This window comes from Rhipicephalus sanguineus, chromosome 3 (genome assembly GCF_013339695.2).
Source record: "Rhipicephalus sanguineus isolate Rsan-2018 chromosome 3, BIME_Rsan_1.4, whole genome shotgun sequence".
Taxonomy (NCBI): Eukaryota; Metazoa; Arthropoda; class Arachnida; order Ixodida; family Ixodidae; genus Rhipicephalus; species Rhipicephalus sanguineus.
The window spans coordinates 15,021,639-15,042,558 of record NC_051178.1 but is presented as its reverse complement, the minus strand read 5'-3'; the positions used below and the strand labels follow the sequence as shown (position 1 = coordinate 15,042,558).

The 20,920-nt window shown below is 51.5% G+C and overlaps 1 protein-coding gene across 1 annotated transcript in view; it reads left to right on the top strand.

Moving 5' to 3' along the window:
• Positions 1-20,920, top strand: part of LOC119386459 (chitinase-like protein 4) — a 553,828-nt gene that overhangs the window by 172,035 nt on the left and 360,873 nt on the right. Inside the window, exon 4 of the mRNA XM_037653744.2 lies at positions 12,926-12,999. Coding sequence (XP_037509672.2) covers positions 12,926-12,999 — 74 coding nt within the window. The remainder of the gene's footprint in view (positions 1-12,925; positions 13,000-20,920) is intronic.

The following is a 20,920-nucleotide window of genomic DNA, read 5'->3' as shown; positions in this document are numbered from 1 at the left end:
CCGGCCCGTGCCCGCTTTATGAAGCCCGAGCCCAGCCCGGGCCCGTGGTTCCAAGCCATGGCCCTGCCCGGGCCCGCTCGTACGTAACGAACCCAGCCAGGGCCCAGCCCGGGCCCGGGCGAGCATGACCGAACCCAGCCCGAGGCCGGCTCGGGCCCGTGGTTCCAAGCCCAGGCCCGGCCCGGACCCGGGCGTTCATTACAAACTTATCTAAGGCGCGCGTTTTGATGACCAGGCCCGGCCCCGGCCCGCTAGAGGATATTAGTTGTTGATGATGATTATTAATGATGCCTTGCGCGTTGTAACGGGCGATCGGACGGAAAATCCGGTGTGTACATGCATCCAAATATTGCTTTGCCCGCAGTGGTAGCTCAGCGGTTAAGCTGTTTCGCTTTTAAGTCTTAGAACGCGGGTGCGATTCCCGCGACCACGGCATCGGCATCTTGATGGTGGCGAAATTCAAGAACATCCGTGTACTTATCTTTAGGTGCACGTTAAAGAAGTTCAGGTGGTCGAAGTTAATCCGGGCCCCACTACGGCGCACCTCGTAATCATACCGTGCTTTTGGCACGCAATACCAAGGAATATAAATGAAATGTTGCCTATATGGCACATGGCAAGTCATTCAGTATAGTGAAAATAAAACATAGCAACAAAATTTATTTAAAAGAAGTGTACGACTAACATGAAAAAGCGGATAGAAGCAAACCCGGGACATTTTCTTTAATGCTCTTTTCTACACTCGCGTTGGAAACATTACTTACACAATTTTTTAAAAACAGGCTCCTGATTAATATTTCTTGCAGCAAGATAAAAAACGTTAACGTTACATATGGTGAACAGCCCACCGAAAGCAGATCAAATATTGTTCATATTTAAATCGTTCATATTCTAACGTAGTTGTTTATAATGTTTGACGAAAAGCCCTACCTGCAGCGGCAGGGAATCTGCATTGGTTCGTGTGTCGCGCCGGTTCTCTGCGATATCTTTTTGGCTGAAGTAGATGGGGACTTGGATAATGCTTTTAAAGGGGGCGGGAGGTTTTAAAGGTTTTTAGATACGTAGATGATTTTTTAATTCTTTTACAGGGAGACCTTACATCCCCTGAAGCTATTTTAAACGTCTTTAAAAGACTAGGACGAGGCCTATCTTTCACGGTCGAATTACCGCAAGAAGCTTGTCTGCAATTTTTAGATTTGAGCCTCACGTGTAACGATGAGCACTTTTGCTGGTTTTTTCATCCCCGTGTTAAGAAGGAGCTGTTGCCGTACGACTCTGCCCACTCAAAGATTGTCAAGAGGGGTGTAGCCTCTCTCTGCTTGGAATCGGCGCTGAGGAGGTCCTGTCCACACAGCATGCAACGTAGTTTTCATAATCAGGTTAGCCGATTAGAGGCTGCTGGCTTCCCTCGATCGGTCATCACGGCCGTTGCTGAGTCTCTGCTGCAGAAGTTTAAACGTGGAACAAGGGAAGCGACGACTGCTACCCAGCCCTCAAGGATTAGGCCGCAAGTTGTGCCATACATCCATAAGCTCTCGCACAATCTCAAGAAAGTCGCGGGTAGGCACGGTGTACCGATGGTCTTTTCGGCACCCGAGAAAATCGGGAAGTTGTGCCAACGTATTTGCGATAGCAAAAAGCGCGGCCGCGAGAAGAAGCATGAGAGGCCTTTTGTAAAATGTTCCACGGGGGTCGTGTACTCGATACCCCTATCCTGCGGCAAGGTGTACATCGGTCAAATCGAAAGATGTGTTAATGACCGGTTAATGGAAAACGCCCAAAAATTAATAAAACGAGATGACAAGTATGCGCACCTGGTTGCGCATGCTATAATGTGTGGCTGTGGCGCAGGATTCTCTGAGACAAAGATTCTTGGCACAAGCACAAGGAAAACTGCACGTGAAGTGTTAGGGGCATTTTCCATAGAAAAAGACAAGGACCGCTGTGTAAGCACCCCGTAGCTATCTCTGTTTCCCAGTGAATTTCACTTCATCAGATCTAGACTGTGAGATGGAAGGAGCAGGAACGAACTCTATGTCTTGATTGTTTGTGTGTTGGCTTTATCGGATGTTAATGCGCGCATGTGCCACATGTATATATTCAAGCCCGTTGGAAGGGCTTGAATATATACATGAATATATACATGGGGAATAAATCAGTTGGAAGTGAGCGCTGTACGTGGTTGATGCCTGTGTGTGTGGGTGTGTGAATGTGTCGTGTGGTTGCGCTCTAATTAAGTTTTGGAAATATTCTAACGCCGTCACGGAAACGTAATCGCCATGTACAATATAATTAGTCAAGCTAATTGGCACAGAATACCTTAGACTATGCAATGCGACGTTCGTGTGTGCTCGAAAGCCCGACTTAGGCCTTTTAATAGGCGGGCCCGAGTCCGGCCCGCAACCTCCAGCCCGGGCCCCGCCCAGGCCCGCGGCTTCGAGCCCGGGCCCGGCCCAGGCCTGCACATTCAAGCCCGAGCCCAGCCCGGGCTCACCGGAAAGCGCTCGCGGGCCGGCCCGGGCTCGGGCTTTCGGGTCGGCCCGGGCCCGTGCAGTGCTCTAATCGTGCCCTTTTCAAATCAGTGATTTTTGAAAACATTAACGGTAGCTCCACCGCAGAGAACAGCGACTTGGTATGGACGAGAATTCAAGTTGACACAATGAAAACCGCGACTCATAGGGCACGCTCACCTGTCGTTCTTTTGGGGGCCGGCACATATATTCCGGGACTTGTTCTGGAAGTATTCGAGCAACAAAGCACTATGCACGAACAGCGCGAGTCGTAAAACATCGCGTCGCACAAGTGGCACAAGCACACGCGAGCGAGCACAGTGAAACGGACGAGCGACGACGGCTAACGTACGCCTTACCAACGCCAGACATGAAACTTTCTAGCGGATTTCAAAGTCGGAGGCGCCAGGAAGGCGGCGGAAAGGAGACGGAACGCAGATTTTAACTCTGATCCCAGGCCATGGATGGCGCCTCAATTTGCCATACCAGTCACGTGGGTTTCTTTCACTAGCCATGCGAGCGCGAGCGCGAAGAGCGGCACCCGAGTCCCCTCTCTGACGTCACACGCGAGAGGGCGCCACTCAAAGATCTCGAGGCCAATACTCGCGGACAACATTTCCTGGCAATGAAGGAAAGGCTACGGGGGCAGAGCTACTGCACATGTACTGCTCCGCGGTTCGGCGCGCGTTTCGAATTTAGTTTTGGTTCGTGAACCTTCCGTATCTCCTGTGACGACCATTTGATTATTCGAGCGGCCGTCACAGGCTTAGGCAGCCATTTGTTAGCGAAATTCGTCACAAGCCACTTCGGCGAGTCGTGGGAAAAGCTGGAAAGTGACATGAGCTCACCTGAAGACGAAGACGCCATTTTGACTGTAAGGTGCACGTAAAAAGTGCGACGTTTTAACATGCGCAAAAACGCAAAATAAAACTGCATAAAGTAAAACAAACATAAACATCTCTTTGGTGCGTGCTGACCTTCTTTTCAAACAGCGTCCCGTAGAAAATAAAGTTCTTTTTTATCCTCACGCAGAAAACACGGACGGAACTGTGGGAGTATATATACTCCAGCGGTAGCACACGCGTAGTTCAGCTCTGTAGCCTTCCTTTCATTGCCAAGAAAAGTTGTCCGCGAGTTAGCTTGTATGTTTTCGCACCAGCATGAATTACGCAGTTTAAGTTATTTGGTTTTCAGCGTGTTGTGTGCTCTCAATAAAAAAGTTTTACTTTGTGCAATCTGGAGATAAGACCTGTGGTTCGTTGTGGTTGCCCATCCATATAAATAGACGAAAATCATGCAGCCGTATATTTGCTTTTATACACCACACATGCCCCCTTTCACAACGCAAGTGTATCTTTTAAGTCACTACGACTACCCTCACCGACAGAACGTTCAAAAGTGCAGGGAAAACTTTGAACACGCCACACGTCTACGAAGTCGAAAAGACTGGTTCGATAGAAGAGCTTCGAGATACATAAGAGGCAACACTATGGGAGACCAGCGCTGGATAGGTGGCGCGCCGAAAAAAGGGCGCCTGGTGGGGAGTCGCGACATAACTCAGCCGCTCGCATGGCCTCCGCGCCGCCGGCTAATCTCGGAGGCCATGCCGCTCGCGCTCGCACGACCGGCCGCACTTGTTCGTGGTGAGCGCACGCGCGTGCGCCGTTCCCGTGCTTCATTTTGGCACGAACTGCTCGAGCAGCCATTGCGCCAGTAATACTGCTCTATGGTTTAGGAAAACATAACTTTGTCTGAAACAAGTTAATCGACGGTTGGCTCACGCATGCGCTACCACTATTCTCGATATGCCATGCCTCAATCATCAGACACGTTTCTTCATTCCTAGGTCGGTACGAAACTGCGCATTCATTGAATTGTACCGACATAGGAATGAAGAAATGCGTCTGATGATTGAGTCATGGCATATCGAGAATAGTTGTAGCGCATGCGTGACGTCGATTAACTTGCATAAAGGTGAAATCAAATGCCTTAACAGTTATCTTTCGCGTTTGTCTGAAGGCTACTTTCTCAGGAAAGGCACTGGAAAACGGAGAGAAGCCCTGCAAAGCAGACTACGTCAGTGCATACGGCGTCGAAGAAAGAGTGCTGTGCCGCGGTGGCGACTCCGTCGTCACCATTGTCAGGTTGCGTACTGGGATTTGTGTCAAGCTAGTGCCGGCTCACAAGCGTCCATTGATAAGTACGTGCTGCGTCGATATCAGCTGCCCGCTACTGCAGCAAAAAAAAGAGGCAAGGGGTAGCTGCGTCAAAGTTTTTCTGTCGTGGTATGTGTGCCCAGCCCGTGGTATGTATCCCAGCCCGCGGTACGTATGCACGCGGACGTTGATCAAGCAAACCACCGTGCTAGCATAGCATGTGTGGTGTCGCGCTGTTATGCTCGAGGGCGCGGGATAGATTCCCGGCCACGGTGGCCGCATTTCGATGGGGTTAAAATATAAAGAACACCCGCGTACTGGGATTTATGTGCACATTAAAGAACCACAAGTGGTCAAAATTAATCCTGATTCCCACACAACGGCGTGCCTCATAATCATACCTTGTTTGGCACGTAAAACGCCAGCAATTGTCGATGTTGATCAAACACGTTTATTCTAAGCAGACACCGGCAAGCGAAAAAACTAACACAGTACGTTGAGCGAATTAAACGGCGAGTAAAAATCCAAGGCATTTCACTCTTTCCTAGCGAAGCATGAATTGCGATATCACTTCGCCGCGGCAGCTAATGCACAAAGAAGCTTTGCCACATCGGCTGACTCCAGAAAGCTAAGCTTCGTGTAGTCCGCCACTTTGTTCGTGACAACAACTCTGTAGCACAAGTGAAGTTCAACGGAGGCATCCATAGCGTGCGTATTTCTCATAACAGTTCAGCGGCTTCGGCGAACGTGCCCCCGTACGCATCTAGTAGACAGACAGACAGACAGACAGACAGACAGACAGACAGACAGACAGACAGACAGACAGACAGACAGACCTGCCTATCGTATCATATTCACTGCACACGGTGGCATCAGAAGGAGCTTGGTGGTGATGAGATAAAAAGAATGTTACATATGCCGCATGCTGCATAATATGTATGTTTTATTTACGACAAAACACCGACTTAAATTCGGCTCTTTGGCCCCAGTTTCCACTGGTGGCCCTCACTATCGAACAAATCTAGCAGACACGCGCAATTCGGTTTAGAAACCAGCCTGACGCCACTAGGCAGGAGAGCAAGAGCAGAACATACTGTGCTCGCCTGAATGCCGGGATGCAACGCCGCATCCGTTCCTATTCATATGTTTTAGAAGGAAAATCATAGAAGGATACGTCCTCCCTCATTTCTACGTATTGTGGCACTTGAATGCGCAACAGTACCGCCAGCATCCTTTAGTCTTGTTTCGGCGATACGCGCCCGCATAGCCTCAACCAGTCGCTACTTTCGTCCGCGGGAGCGGCTGCAGTATGCGCGCTTTGACCGCCAGGGCGGCACTGCCCACACCGCGGAAACTACAGCGCGTGTCACGAAGTGAATGCGCTTTGTGATAGGGGCACAGGCGCTGGGATGTAACGCGGTCTGCAGCTGTGTACAATTAATCGCCATGGCGCATCGCACCACATAGAACAGCTGACACGGAATAACACGCGAAGAACAGCAATAGCAAGGGCAGTAAATGTCATCACGTGTGATCGGATGAGCATTTCAGGAACCCATGGATGTCTAGCATTCACCAACATATGCTGCTGCGACCGGCCTTCGCAGGTACCGGAGACTCGGGAGGCAGCATGAACAGACTGAAGGGAAACGTAACAGGGGTTTATTTACATTGTTTACGTGGCGAGCATTTCATGTCGAGTAAGCCCGCGGGGGCTCATTATAAAGGATCTCTTTGCCTCAGATGCCTAGATGGGGCAACTGCTCCAAATTACGACGGTCCAATCACGTCACACAGAGCACTAATAAGGGTGCCGCCACACCCGCCCAGGCCAACGTCCTCGACGAGGGCGTAGCCAGCGCTCTCTCCCCTTGTGGCACCAAGGGCGTCCTTTCTTGACACGTGAAGGCCGCAGGTCCCACACGTGGGCATCTAGGCTCTTGAAAGGGCTTGCCGTCCCGAAACACCTGCCCGCTCAACTTGCGGTATCGGATCGTCATCCGCGCTGGCGCCGTTGTCTCCTCAAACATGATTTGGCGACAGGAAACCTTGATGTGTCGGACTGCATGGCGCCTCACACCCCGGCTCGAGAGGGCAATGCACGGGCTTGGACGACTGACTTCCGAGTGAGAAGCCTTTCGGAGCATTGTTCCGACAACAGAGAACGCCACTTCCACTCCACCACAGGCACCGATCGTAACAACGCATACACGCGTGCTGTTTGCTGCGGTGAACCACGTACACAGGGGACACAAAAATCACATATGCTGGTTGCGGAATCACACACTTTTCATTTCGGTGCACACTGAATGCGTATCATGCTGAGAGCGCGTGAGAACACGATGGATGTACTTTTTTTCAACACATGCCCGAAAGAAAGCAGAAAAGCGCGAAATCGACGGCTTCGAAAATGGCATCGATACTCACACAGGCACAACACACTACGTCCGTTTGTATGTTTCCGTTGACGATCGTACGCACTCACGGGGCCAGGAAGTGCACATCTGTTTGCTACATTCGATGAATATCTGCGCGGGTGCTGTATAGTGCTTGTAAGGATCACGACGATAATGTCGGCTGTCTTTGCACGTCCCTGCAGTGATAGACCTCGCACCCGTTTCGAGCAAGCGACACCCCATGAAACACAAAACTTCTAAAAAAGCTTCTTTCATACGTTTAAAACCTCTATAAACCTCTATAAAACGTTTTATAAAGGTTTCGTGTTTCGTGGAACGTTTGCTGTGAAGACGTCATGTTGACAGCCAGTGAGAGGCGAGCAGGCCGGGCGGCTGCCGCCGAGCCAAAAAGCTAGGGACCGCTGTCCGTCTGATCATAGGAACGGTAGCACTGGGCCATTTGACCTGCCGCCCTGTGCGGAGCGTGTGGGCCGTTAGCGCGTGAATAGTCTGTAAGGGAATACGCTGCTCCAGGGAGCGAAACGGTTTTCGTTCTCTCTAGTCTCAACGCGAATTAAGGGGTGAGAGCACTGCATGTGCAAGGGTAGGATCCGTCTACTGAAGTCGGTCGACACAATGCGCACGACTGCACCCTTTAGACCATAGTTCGCAGTTCCCGCCCGAGAAACGCAGCCCCCTACCCCTTACTACTCCCTACTGTGCCTTCTTCATACTCGTTCGCCCGACTGAAGACGGGCGGGGTTTTTCCTCTCTGCTTGAGGAGCCATCAACGGCAGCGCCTGCACGCGCGGGGCGGTGTTATCGCATTGTGGCATACTTTTCTTCTTCTTCTGGCACGACGCACTTGGGACATAAACTAGTAGTGGGTAGTCTGCTGTGGAGAAAGAAGAAGTAGTTGGAACAATGGCGGAGATACAATAATAAACCGCGCTGTGTTTTCGGAACCGCGTTTCAGTGTGCTATATTTATTGGTGACCCGGACTACGAACGCGACCTTCCATGGAGCAGCGTGAGCATCTCGACGGCCTCAGCCCTGGTACCGCTGCCACTGCACCTGGCCATGTACCCTCTTCCGGCGTTGTTGGAGGTACTACTACCATAACGCTACCACAGCTGTGGCTTGCCGATCCCTCCTTATGGTTCATTCAAGTCGAGAACAAGTTCCGCATTCATCGCATCACGTCAGAAGTTCGCAAGCATGAGCTCCTCGTTGAAGCGTTGCCGCCACAGGCAATGGCCGAAATACGCGACATCCTCGTGGGCCCGCCTGGTGACACTCCATATACGACAGTCAAACAGGCTCTTCTTCACCGACTCGTTCCGCCTAAGCATCGGCGCATTCAGCAACTTCTGTGCAACGAAGAGCTCGGGGACCGCCGTCCCACACAGTTTCTACGTCACCTGCAGCACCTGCTTGGGGACCAGCCGGACGGCTTAGAAACATCCATACTACGTGAGTTGTTTCTACAGCGTCTTCCACCTACCGTGCGAATGGCTCTTGTCCCAGCTCAGGATAAGACGCTGTCGGAGCTGGCAGAAATGGCCGATGACATGATGGACGTTGCTCCGGCAGTCATAAACGCTGCCCACACCTCTCCGATTTCTGAAGCAGATTCCCTTCGAGAAACGGTAAAAGATCTCGCAGCTGAAGTCGCTAACTTGCGTCTGCAATTGCTGAGCATTCATAACTTAAATGACCATCCTCGTCCACACCGACCATCTCTCACGTCGCCTGCTCCGCAACGGCCCCTCCACCAGCCCGAGCACCGCTTTTCACCGCAGAACACATGCTACTATCACCGGCGTTTTCGTGCCGCGGCTCGCAGATGTGTGCCACCCTGCTCATGGCGCATGGGAAACGCTCCGGCCGATCGTCAGTAACAGCGGCGGGCGATCAAGGCCAAGCATCAAGCCGCCTCTTCCACATCACCGACAGAACCACAGGTCTTCGCTTGCTGGTGGACACTGGAGCAGAAGTCAGCATAATTCCAGCGTCCAAAACTGACCGGCGTCTCCGCGAGAAGTCTACTCCTTTACAAGCGATCAATTCTTCGGTCATCGCAACTTACGGACAGAAGTCTCTGACCCTTGATCTCGGTCTCAAAAGGAAACTGCAGTGGTTATTTTGGATAGCAGACGTACGCTACGCAATCTTAGGCGCCGATTTCTTAAGGCATTTTCATCTGCTCGTGGATATGAACCGCTGTCGCCTGGTGGATAGCTATACCGGCTTATCGGTCAATGGTTTTCTGTCACGCGCTACGGCCCTAAACCCCACTTTCGTGAAACCGCCTACGTCACCATATACAGCTCTGCTCAACGAGTTTCCGGAGATTACAACGCAGTCTCCAATGGATAAGACCCCCAAGCACACTGTGACCCACTGCATCGTAACCACAGGCCCACCGGTTCACTGCCGCCCTCGCCGACTTGGCCCTGATAAACTTCGCATTGCTCGCAACGAGTTTGAGCATATGTTACAGCTGCAGATCATTCGTCCGTCATCAAGCTCGTGGTCGTCGGCGCTACACATGGTTCCCAAGAAGAACAATGACTGGCGGCCCTGTGGTGATTATCGGGCTCTCAATGCAGTCACCGTTCCAGATCGATACCCGTTACCCAATATTCAGGACTGTACTGCCTTTTTAACCGGCACAACAGTATACTCGAAGATTGATCTCGTGAAAGCTTATCACCAGATCCCCGTTGAGCCTTCTGACATTCCCAAAACTGCAATAATTACCCCATTTGGGCTCTATGAGTATTTACGAATGCCCTTCGGTTTGAGAAACGCAGCTCAGACATTTCAGCGTTTTATAGACGAAGTCACAAGAGGCTTGCCGTTTTGTTTCGCCTATATCGACGATCTTCTCGTTGCCAGCAAGGACGCTGAAACGCACAAGGCACATCTACGTGAGCTTTTCACTCGACTGCGTGATTACGACCTTGTCATCAATGTAGAAAAGTGTCAGTTTGGAGTCTCGGAGATAGCATTCCTCGGACATCAGATCACTAAAGATGGCATCACTCCTCTACCTGACAAGGTTCAAGCTATCCTCGAGTACCCGCCTCCCACGTCCATACGTAGTCTGCGACGTTTTCTCGGACTCGTCAATTTTTATCGCCGCTTCATCCCTTCATGCTCTACACTGCTGCAGCCTCTGGAAGCACTACTCTCGACTTCGCAAGCCGAGTCAGCCGCACTTCCCTGGGACACGGTCGCGGATCAAGCTTTTTCCGCCGTTAAGACCAAACTCGCCCAGGCCACCCTCCTGCATCACCCTTCACCAACTGCTCCCACTAGCCTCATGGTGGACGCTTCTTCAGAAGCAGTTGGAGCCGCTCTTCATCAATGGATCAATGGTGCATGGGCTCCAATTTCCTTCTTCTCCCGCAAGTTACGCGACACTGAGCGCCGATACAGTACTTTCGGACGGGAGCTCCTCGCAGCCTACCTTGCGGTGAAGCATTTCAGGTACTTCCTTGAAGGGCGACAATTTGCCATTCTTACCGACCACAAGCCACTTGTTTCGGCTTTACGTTCCTGCAGTGCCACGCACACTCCTAGAGAACTTCGGCACCTTGCTTTCATTGCCGAATTCACCACAGACATACGTTATGTAAAAGGCAGTTTTAACAGTGCAGCGGACGCTCTCAGTCGTATTACCATCAATGCCACGACAGGCACCACCGACCTTTCATTGTCTTCGCTCGCGGAGGCACAGGCATTAGACGATGAGCTTCCACGACTCCGATACTCTACTTCCCTCCGACTGGAACAAGTCAACTTTCCCGACGACGACGTTACGCTCTGGTGCGATGTTTCACACAACTGCACTCGTATCTATGTTCCTTCACAGCTGCGTCGTGCTGTTTTTGACACCCTCCACTCCATCTGCCATCCAGGCGTAAGAGCTACGCAACACCTGGTCACTGAACGCTATGTCTGGCCGCGCATACGCGCTAACATTCGTGACTGGGTTCGCACTTGCACAGCGTGTCAGCGTATCAAGGTACAACGGCACACCAAGCCTCCATGGGGAAAATTCCCTCTCCCTGATGCACGTTTCGACACCATTCATTTGGACATTGTCGGGCCTTTACCTCCATGTCGGGGAAATACGTATTTGCTTACGTGTATTGACAGGTACACTAGGTGGCCTGAAGCAGCTCCAATGCCTGACATCACGGCAGAAACAGTTGCTCGTACCTTTCTTGCTACCTGGATTAGCCGTTTCGGTGTACCATCAACGGTGACTACCGATCGAGGCAGACAGTTTGAGTCAGCGCTTTTCACCTCTGTCACATCTCTACTGGGTTGTGCGCGTATTCGCACAACTGCGTATCATCCAGCATCAAATGGCTTAGTGGAGAGACTCCACCGTCATCTAAAAGCAGCACTCGCCTCGCAGCCTCACGCCGAAGATTGGGTATCACACCTCCCTATCGTGCTTCTCGGCCTGCGTTCAACACTTCGGCCAGAACTTGCCTGCTCTGTAGCCGAGATGGTTTATGGCTGCACACTCCGTTTGCCTGGTGACCTCGTCAGCCCCGTTACTACGCAGAGTGTTTCGGATCCATCTTCTTTCGTCCAGCGTCTGCGGGTCTTCATGCAAAACTTGCGCCCATCACCAACTTCAGCTCATACTAAGAACGACGTTTTTCTGCCGGCAAACCTACAGACATCTTCACACGTTTTTGTTCGTGTCGATGCGTCTCGCCGTGCTCTTCAGCCTCGCTATGACGGTCCTTTCCCAGTCATCAAGCGTTCTGAACATCATTTTACAATCCTGCGTAATGGGCATGAAGACACAGTCAGCATTGAAAGGATCAAGCCGGCACCCATTCTGACAAGCTCAGTCTGACCATTCTTTTTTCTTCAAGTGCCCACGGCCACTTGTCTGCAGGGGGGGCCTATCTGTGGCATACTTTTCTTCTTCTTCTGGCACGACGCACTTGGGACATAAACTAGTAGTGGGTAGTCTGCTGTGGAGAAAGAAGAAGTAGTTGGAACAATGGCGGAGATACAATAATAAACCGCGCTGTGTTTTCGGAACCGCGTTTCAGTGTGCTATAGCATGCTCCCTTCGTGTGACGGAGATGGCCGACTGGTTTCATCGCTGCTTCGTTGTATCTCAAAAACGGAGCTATTTTATCGGCGGTACACGGTTGACGAAGCCTCATTACTCAAATCTAAATCAAATACGATCATTATTAGGGAATGAATAAGTTTAATAATGCAGGACGACGGCTACAAAGATTCGAAGTGGACGGCTCTCGCTTCAACAGGCACCGCCATCTTGCCCTACGTACGGGATCTCTTGCGTGTGTTAGCGTTGAACGCTATATTCCAGAAATAGCGTTCGTACGTAAGAGCTCGGGCTACGTTTACGTTCTGCTCATGCGCAGTTAGGAGCACGCAACGCTAACGCTAACGCTAAATCCTTGCGTTTGCTGTTATCCGCTATACTAAAAATCGCTATTACACGGAACATGACGGCGATGGCGAAATCCCGCCGAGAGTGTCCATCTAATTTCTGCCGCAATAAAAATTAGTGCGCCACAAATTTTCCCCAACTTCAACTTCCTAATGCCTACAACCGCCCTGAAGTCAATAATTAAAAAGCTCATTAACAAGCTCGTGTTAATTAATCACTTCAACATCACATTAGCCGCGGCAAAGTATTTCAGCATCGGCGTAGAATTCGTGTGTGAAAACAACACGAGCCTGACTGTCATAAGGTACTTAGAAAAAATTTGTATAACCTAAAAACAAACACCTTGTTTATCATTTCAGTGAGTATTAATGAGTTGCACTTCTTTTGCCAACGTGTTGTCGCAGGTGCTGCTCTCCGTGGGTGCTAACCATGCCGCAGCGCTGTCACATGTGGTCGCCTACAGGTGGACGAGGCTTAGGTACGGCTCATATCATGTCCCAATGTCCCAAATGCAGCAGAACTTAGCAGATAAGGCAGCGGTGTAACATAAACAGATGGCTGATCCCTCTGTCATAGGAATCAGTATAACACGAAAGTGAAACGTGTCATCACAGAAGTCGTTTATTGTTTATAGTGCATTGGTATATGAAAGGTTGTATAATGTATATTGTAGTTTGGCAGATATAGCAGCGCTTGATGTGGACGTACCCGCGTTGACAGTGGCACATCTCCGTACCGAGGACTAACGCCGATGATCATGATTTAACCCTTGCGGTAGCTGAAGTTGTCAAGATATACCTAGACACCGCATATGGCGAATCCCGCGCAAATATGACATCAACAAGCGCATAGTAAACACTGATACTCGATATGCACTCCTTTAAGGCGTCGTGAAACGCGAAGAGAAACGAAATGCAGCACGCGACGAGCGTCGTGCCTTCCCTCTAGCCTTGCCGTTAATTCTCACAGGGCGAGCGGAGAACGCGGTGCGACAGCCAGGCGAGCGTCGGAGAGCTATTTTTCGATATGGAGGGATGCTACGAGCGAGGCTTGGGCTAAAGCCGCCACCTCGGGGTGTGTTAAAGCGTTGAAGAAATTACACCTCTACGATCAGAAACGCGCCGAATGGGACGGTCGTAGCAACGGCGCGTTGCCGGAGCTAATTGCAGCGGCAACGAAGCTTTTATTGCGATAGCAATTATATGGACAGTCTCGGCTGGAAAATGTCCGTCCCCATCGCCGTCATTCATCGTATATGTATAAGTATGTATATATATAGAAAGGCCACAAAGAAAAATAAATAAGAAATTCTTTCCGACGCGCGGAATTGAACGGGCGACTTCTCGCTTTGCAGCCCGCCGCGTTAGAGGTTAGGCCACGACAGCACCGTCTCTCAGCCTGCTAACGGCAAGCTATTTGTATACGCCATGTAATTCAGCATGCTTTCTTAGTGGCCACATAGATGGCACGACGTGCGCGCGTGTTGCGCGCTTTAAAGATCGTCGCCCCGCCCCTGCGAACGCCGTTGCTGTTCGCTCTACAGGGCGTCGTAGCTTTCGTGCGCTTATCTCAAGGAAAGAAGGGGCGGCCGGTGGGGTGTTTCGCTTCGCTCGCTGCAGCGGCCGCGTTTGCGAAAGGAGCGCGTTGTTCAAACAGAAATAAGTAACTGTGACAATTAGTTCGCGCTGGTCTTGTGTGTACCTGTTCGTTTGTTTCGTGCGTCCTGCTTTATGTTTGAGCAGTGCGCTTCAAGTGTCGAGCTGTGACGCATTAGTTCGCGCTCGTCCTGTGTGCGTTCTTTTCGTGCGTCCTTTGGGCTCGAGCGACGCGCTGGCAATTTCGAGCTGCTTTCCGTTCTTCGCGTTAGATTACAATTTATTGCTATCGCAATCATTGCTTCGCCGTTGCGGCGAAACTGTGACTTTTTTTAAAGCCTGGTGGCACACATCTCACCACCCCGTTATAAAGGGGATGCTCATAGCATCCATCCATCCATCCATCCATCCATCCATCCAAGAGCATTCTGAGAGGAAAGTGTGAAAGATGAAAGGCGCATTCATGTGGCCTTCGTTATGTGTTTGGCGGTAGCTCAGTGGGCTAAACGCCCGTCAGCCATCCTCGTGGACCGAGAGGTCCATGGGTTCGACTCCTGTCAACGAAACTTCTGATAGTTTTTTGCCACCTGATGGCCTTCATTTTGCTGGCGTATTTCCGTGACGGAAATACGTCATGCAATTCTTAGTGGATCCCGGCATAAAACACTTTCATGTTAAAAGACGGAAATGTCACTTTATTACAACGGAGCTATAAATGGCACGCCTGTTTGATTTTGCGGCGCCCGTCCGCGCTAGCCTAGAACAGAAAGCCTTCGTGGCGTCCTCCGAGCGAACGATGACGTCCCTTAATGCCATCATCATTACCTGACAGCTCTCGTTTAATGAAGCGCAGCACCGTGTCGGACCGAGGAAGGAGAAATACCTCCTTTCACGAGAAAGCCCGTGCTTACGAGCACTTGCAGCTAGAATCGACCGAAACGGCTGACAGTAAATATCGTTCGTGATGTTTGAGCCTCGCTTCTTGCCAGTGAACCGTATGCCATTTTAAACAATTTGGTGCCGTAGATCCGGGAACTACTACCAGAGACCACGGAAAGCTACGAGTGAACTGACCGGCATGGAGCGGCTGAAATCGAAGCGGACGTCGAGACGATCTCTCAACACAAGGATTATCAACGAGGCAAGAGCTCTTTTCGGCGATGCTACAGCCACCGTAGATCAGCTCAACGCAATTTACGGACGTCTCAAGGTGAACAACGATGAGCTGAACCAAATCAACTAGGAGCTAGAGAGCCACATAGCGGATGAAGAGCTTGAGCAAGAGTACAACACCGTCGTTGAATACGAGGACAACGCTACCAGCGTCATGAGTGAGCTGCTTTGCAAGCGCGACCGCATGGTTGCGGCCATGTCATCAACACCGGAGCTTCAGACTTCGTCAGTAGCCAGTACCGCTGGAGCCTCTGGTACCAAGCATACCATCGCCTTATTTGCTGGTGATCGGTGTCGGTGGAATGACCTTTGGGAGCAAATTGACCACATGATTCACCGTAACCGAAGCCTCACTGCGACGGACAAGTTCAACTGTCTGAGGTTCATCTTGAAAGGCGACGCAGCTTCAGCTATTGTGGGCCTGCCAACCACGGAAGCTTGCTACAATTACGCCATCGACATACTCAAGAGACGCTTCAGTGACAAAACGAGACTCGAAAAGGAGTACTTCTCTAGACTTCGCACGTTGCCTTCAGTCTGTTCAAGCGACCCGACAGCTCTTCGCAAGCTGTACGACCAGGTCGTCATCAACATCCGAGGACTGGAGACCCTTGCGGTCTCCAGTCCTCGGATGTTGATGACTGTATTTTTTCTGCGATGTATGTATTTCTTTCTGCAATGCTGTGCGACATATTCTTTCGGGCTCTACCACACGGTCTCGTTGTACAGTACCACCGGCCTTGCGCTAATCGCGCGACGAGCGACAGCAGTAATGCAGCCTCTATCACGGAGCTAGAACGCCTATTAAAGTACTTGTCCATTGAATTGGAGAGCTTACAGAAAAGCGAGCTCGCGAACCGTCAAGGAAGAAACAGCTATACGGAGAATGCGCAAAATAAGTCGCGCCAGTTTCGTGGCTCGAAGCCCACGTCTTCAGTTCTGCATAACAATGCCATGAAAGTATCCGAGAACTGTGTATTTTGTAAATCGAGCCAACATTCCACGGAAGACTGTTCGTTCGATAACCCGCTGCCGCAAAAGAAGCACATTTTATCAGGACACATGAGGTGCTTTCGATGCACGACTAAAGGTCACAGGGCGAGTGATTGTAGGCGCAAGATTACGTGCTCTACCTGTCAAGGACGTCATGCGACGAGCGTGTGTGATCCGCAGAAATTAAGCCAGAAGACACGCGAAACCGACAGGACAAATTTTACAATACCGCCAAGCAAACCAAGCACAAACACGAGTGTGTATGCATCTCTGGTGACTAATCGACATACCATCGAGAATTCATCAACGAGCGTCCTCCTGCAGACATTTCGGGCTTGGGCCGTAACAGATGCTACATGTCGGTACATCAGAGGTGTCACAGACGGAGGCAGTCAGCGCACGTTCGTCACAGAGAGGCTGTCAAAGAAGCTGAAGCTGCCACGTGTGGGATCCATTCTCATTGCGCTCTACACATCTGCAGGCAAGTCAAGTCGAGCAGCGCAGAAGTGGCGTGTTGTGCAGCTCGGTTTGCGGAGCCAGTTTTCACACGCCGAAGTTGAATTACAAGCCATAGAAATTCCGCACATATGCCAACATATCGAGGCAACTACCACAAGATCACCGTTCGTTGCTGAAATTCAGAGGTCTGGAAAAGACATCGCTGATGAACTACTATACGGATCCGTTGTCCTTGAAGAAGGCATGAGCGTTCTCATCGGTTCCGACCAAATGTAGACGGTGATGACGGGAGAGGTCACTCGGTGCACAAGGAATGAGACACTTATTTCTATGAAGTCCAAACTAGAGTGAATGTTTCCAGGCAACACCAGCACCACGGCATCGGATGTCAAAGACTCGCATATTATGATCTATGTATTGAAAACGAGAGTACAGGAGAGCGACGAATTCCTCCGTTCATTTTGCAAACTCGAGAGCGTAGGAATATCAGACGCCGTTGACAGTGAGAGCAAGCTCAGTCCAGTATTGAAGCAATTTGAAGGCAATTTGAAGAAACCATCTGTCTTAGGGACGGAAGATACGAAGTGACCTTGCCTTGGAAGTGACCTTGCGTAGAGCTCTCGGACAACAAGGAAGTCGCCATGACAAGACTTTGGAAACTTCTCTCCCGACTGTCGAACAAGCAAGGACGTGTAGCGTCATCATCATCGCCATTCGTCATCATCGTCATTTTCCAACTCTCGCGCAGCTCTTGCCTAGAGCTCGAGGCGCGAGCAGAGGAACGTGCCCACGCTCCTGGCGGTTTGGACGCTGCAGCCGCCGCCGCTCCGCTTTGGCAATCGCCTTACAAATAAAGTGGCGAGACAACGACACGGTCACGTTGGCCGCCGTCACGTCTACCTCTCTCGCTACATTGCTGACCCGGAGAACATGCCCTTCGCCGAACGGCCCGCTGCTATGCTTCCGCGACTGTGCCTTCCAGTTCCGCCGTTTCACCCGGCCTGCCCCCGAGCGTGGTTTATGCGGCTCGATGCCATTCTCGCGGTGAATGGCATCAAGGCCCAGCCGATGATGTACGCTGTCCTGCTGAACGCCCTCCCGGTTGAGCTGTGTCATCTAGCCGCCGAGTCGTCCTCCAGCCCGCGGCCCAACGATGACCTCTGCGCTGCGGTGCTCGCCTGCTACGGACAAACGTACCGCCCGCTTCCGGGGAGCCGCGAGTTCCAGATTTCCTCTCCGTCGCAGGGAGCAGTACCAACCGGCCCGCAGCCTTCGCTTGACAAAGACTTGACTTTCCCGGCTACGACTCCTCCGACCTCACGTCAGGTCATCAGCGCATCGATTCCTGCGCCCGACCACCCGCCCAACGAGGTACAGGAAGTGCCTGCTGCCATCGGCCACTCCACTGAGAGCTCTGTCTTTTCGACAGCCTCGGCCCATGGTCCTTCAGACGTGCCGGCCATCTGCACATCTTCCCCGACCTCCATGGCCCATGACACTTCTTGCACATCAGCCTCCACGACGGCTACCTCGGCGCAGGCCCTGGAGTCTGCCATAGACAGGGACATCGTCACGCCCGCTATACGACCCCCAATTGCGGAGGCATCGCGAGCGATGATGTCCGACGAACCCGTTTCTCCATCGACCTCGGCACTGTGCGCATCTTGCCAGCAGCGACCAGCCTCGCCTTCGCAGTCTCTGGCAGCCGAAGTCCCAGCCCCTAACCGCCGATGGCCGAACTTGCGAGACGCTGCGACTATGACTGATGCGCCTGAGGACGACGTGCCTGGTCAGCATACGCCAGAGCTGACCGCATATGCCACGCCAGCCCCAGAGGCAGACATCCAGCATGCCGACCTGCGCACCAGCCCTCGTGAGCCGACCACCGTAGGGACTTCCACAAGCACAGGTTCGCCGTCCGAACCTGCAGCAGACACCACGCCTGCCCAGCTTCACCACAGGTTTCCTGCGGAGCCCTTGACGCAGAACACCATCCACCCGACAAGTGACCGCTACGCAGGCGCACTGGTCGCAACGGCAACGACGCCCAACCGCCACACATGTCTACCGCACGCAACTTTACGTCGACGAAGCCACCGCGCTCGACGCTAAACACAGAAGCTTCACACCCGCCCTTCAACGCTGCCACGCGGTGCAGCCATCTCCCTCAAGGGTATCCATGATTTGCGGAGACATCCCTTCGTGCGTCGTCATGTGACCGATACGCACTTGCGTCGACGCGCCCCCCGTCATATGACCCAGTGGTCAACGCTGCGCCGACGACTGCAAGGACGTCTGCACCCGCCCTCAACTGCATCTGCGGGCACCTCTCTCAGCAGCGCTCACTCGCGACAACCAGTGCGCTACCGAAAAGCCCCATCAAGTCGTCGTGGGACCCACCTGGGTACGACCGCAGCGTACTTTCGCCCGGTTCTTCGTCCGCTGCGCTTCTCCCGGAGCCGCCCGCCAGAGACTTACCGGTTCCCGAAGGTCATTGCACGTTTACGACCTGGGTTTCTCACGGACCCTCTTGTCTCGCGATAGCAAAATTCTTGTATATACGCCCCATCGTTTTTCATTCCGGGCTCTTTTCTGCGGGGGGGGGGGGGGAGTAATCTGTAGCGTCATCATCATCGCCATTCATCATCATGGTCATTTTTCAACCACCGCGCCGCGCCTCTCGCGCAGCTCATGCCTAGAGCTCGAGGCGCGAGCAGAGGAACGTGCCCACGCTCCTGGCGGTTTGGACGCTGCAGCCGCCGCCGCTCCGCTTTGGCAATCGCCTTACAAATAGTGGCGAGACAACGACACGGCCACGTTGGCCGCCGTCACGTCTACCTCTCTCGCTACAGATGTTTGGAGACGTATGACACCACCATCCGGGAGTACCTACGAGCGAGACATGCGGAAGTAGTTGACGGGCCACCCCTGGATTCGACAAAGGTATATTATATGCCGCATAGAGACGTCATCCGAGAGCACGCACTAACCACGAAGGTCAGAATGCTTTTTGACGCCTCTTCTCAGGCAAAAGGGTGCCTTTCATTGAACGAATGCCTAGAAAAGGGCGAAAACCTGTACCAAGATCTCGTGAAAGTACTATTACGCTTCAGAACGCACCGTATAGCTCTGCTAGCCAACACTGAGAAAGCATTCCTTCAAATGTCAATTGCAGAGAAAGACAGAGATGACTTCAGGTTCCTCTGGTTTGGGGAAAAAGAAGCACTGCATTACTCAGGAGAGCATTACTCAGGAGTGGAGAATGACGCGAGTGCCATTCGGAGCAACTTGTGGCTCCTACCTAGTGACGGCAGCTATACTCTACCATCTAAAGAGTCTGCCTTCAAGCAAAACCAGAACCACGAAACCACTCCGTGAATCACTCTACATGGATGATCTAGTGGCTGGAGCAGATTGTGTACAGCGCGAGGAACGACGAAGACGGTAAGAACAGAAGGGACAAGGACGAGGGCTGACTCTTTCCATCTTGAGGGTCGAATCGCGCAAACGACACAGGGACTAAAAGAAGAGACGACAACACACAGAACGCAAACTACCAACAAAAGTTTATTTCCTGAGCACACAGTTTTTATGCACCACTCTTGCGCCACCAGGTGAGTACGACAATCAACTACTTAGAAACGCGAGCTCTTTGCCAGATAAGTTAACAGACGGCGTGCTGACGCATTCGGGACCTAATCTAACAATGTTCTCAGCTTCGATAATTTCTCTCGTCAATTTATCGTTCTGCGATGCGATAACTGTACATGCGCTGAACACAGGTTGGCACCCACATGTCTTGCAGTGAATCGCAAGCCATCCGTCACGTCCATTTTTTACATTGTTGTTATGTTCTCTAAGTCTGTCATTAATACACCTTCCGGTTTGACCTATATATATCTTACAACAGACGCAGTGAGCGTCTGGTGTAGAGAAATGCAGTGCTTATATTCTTCCATAGTAGAAAGCGCTAATATATATATATATATATATATATATATATATATATATATATATATATATATATATATACATATATATATATATGTATATATATATATATATATACAGCCGACTGGTACGCGCAGGCGCCCTGCACGTACCTTACAGTCACAGTTGCGTTAGAGTTGTTAGCTTATACTTATCCATAAGATCATCATGTACAGTTGTCGCATCGCA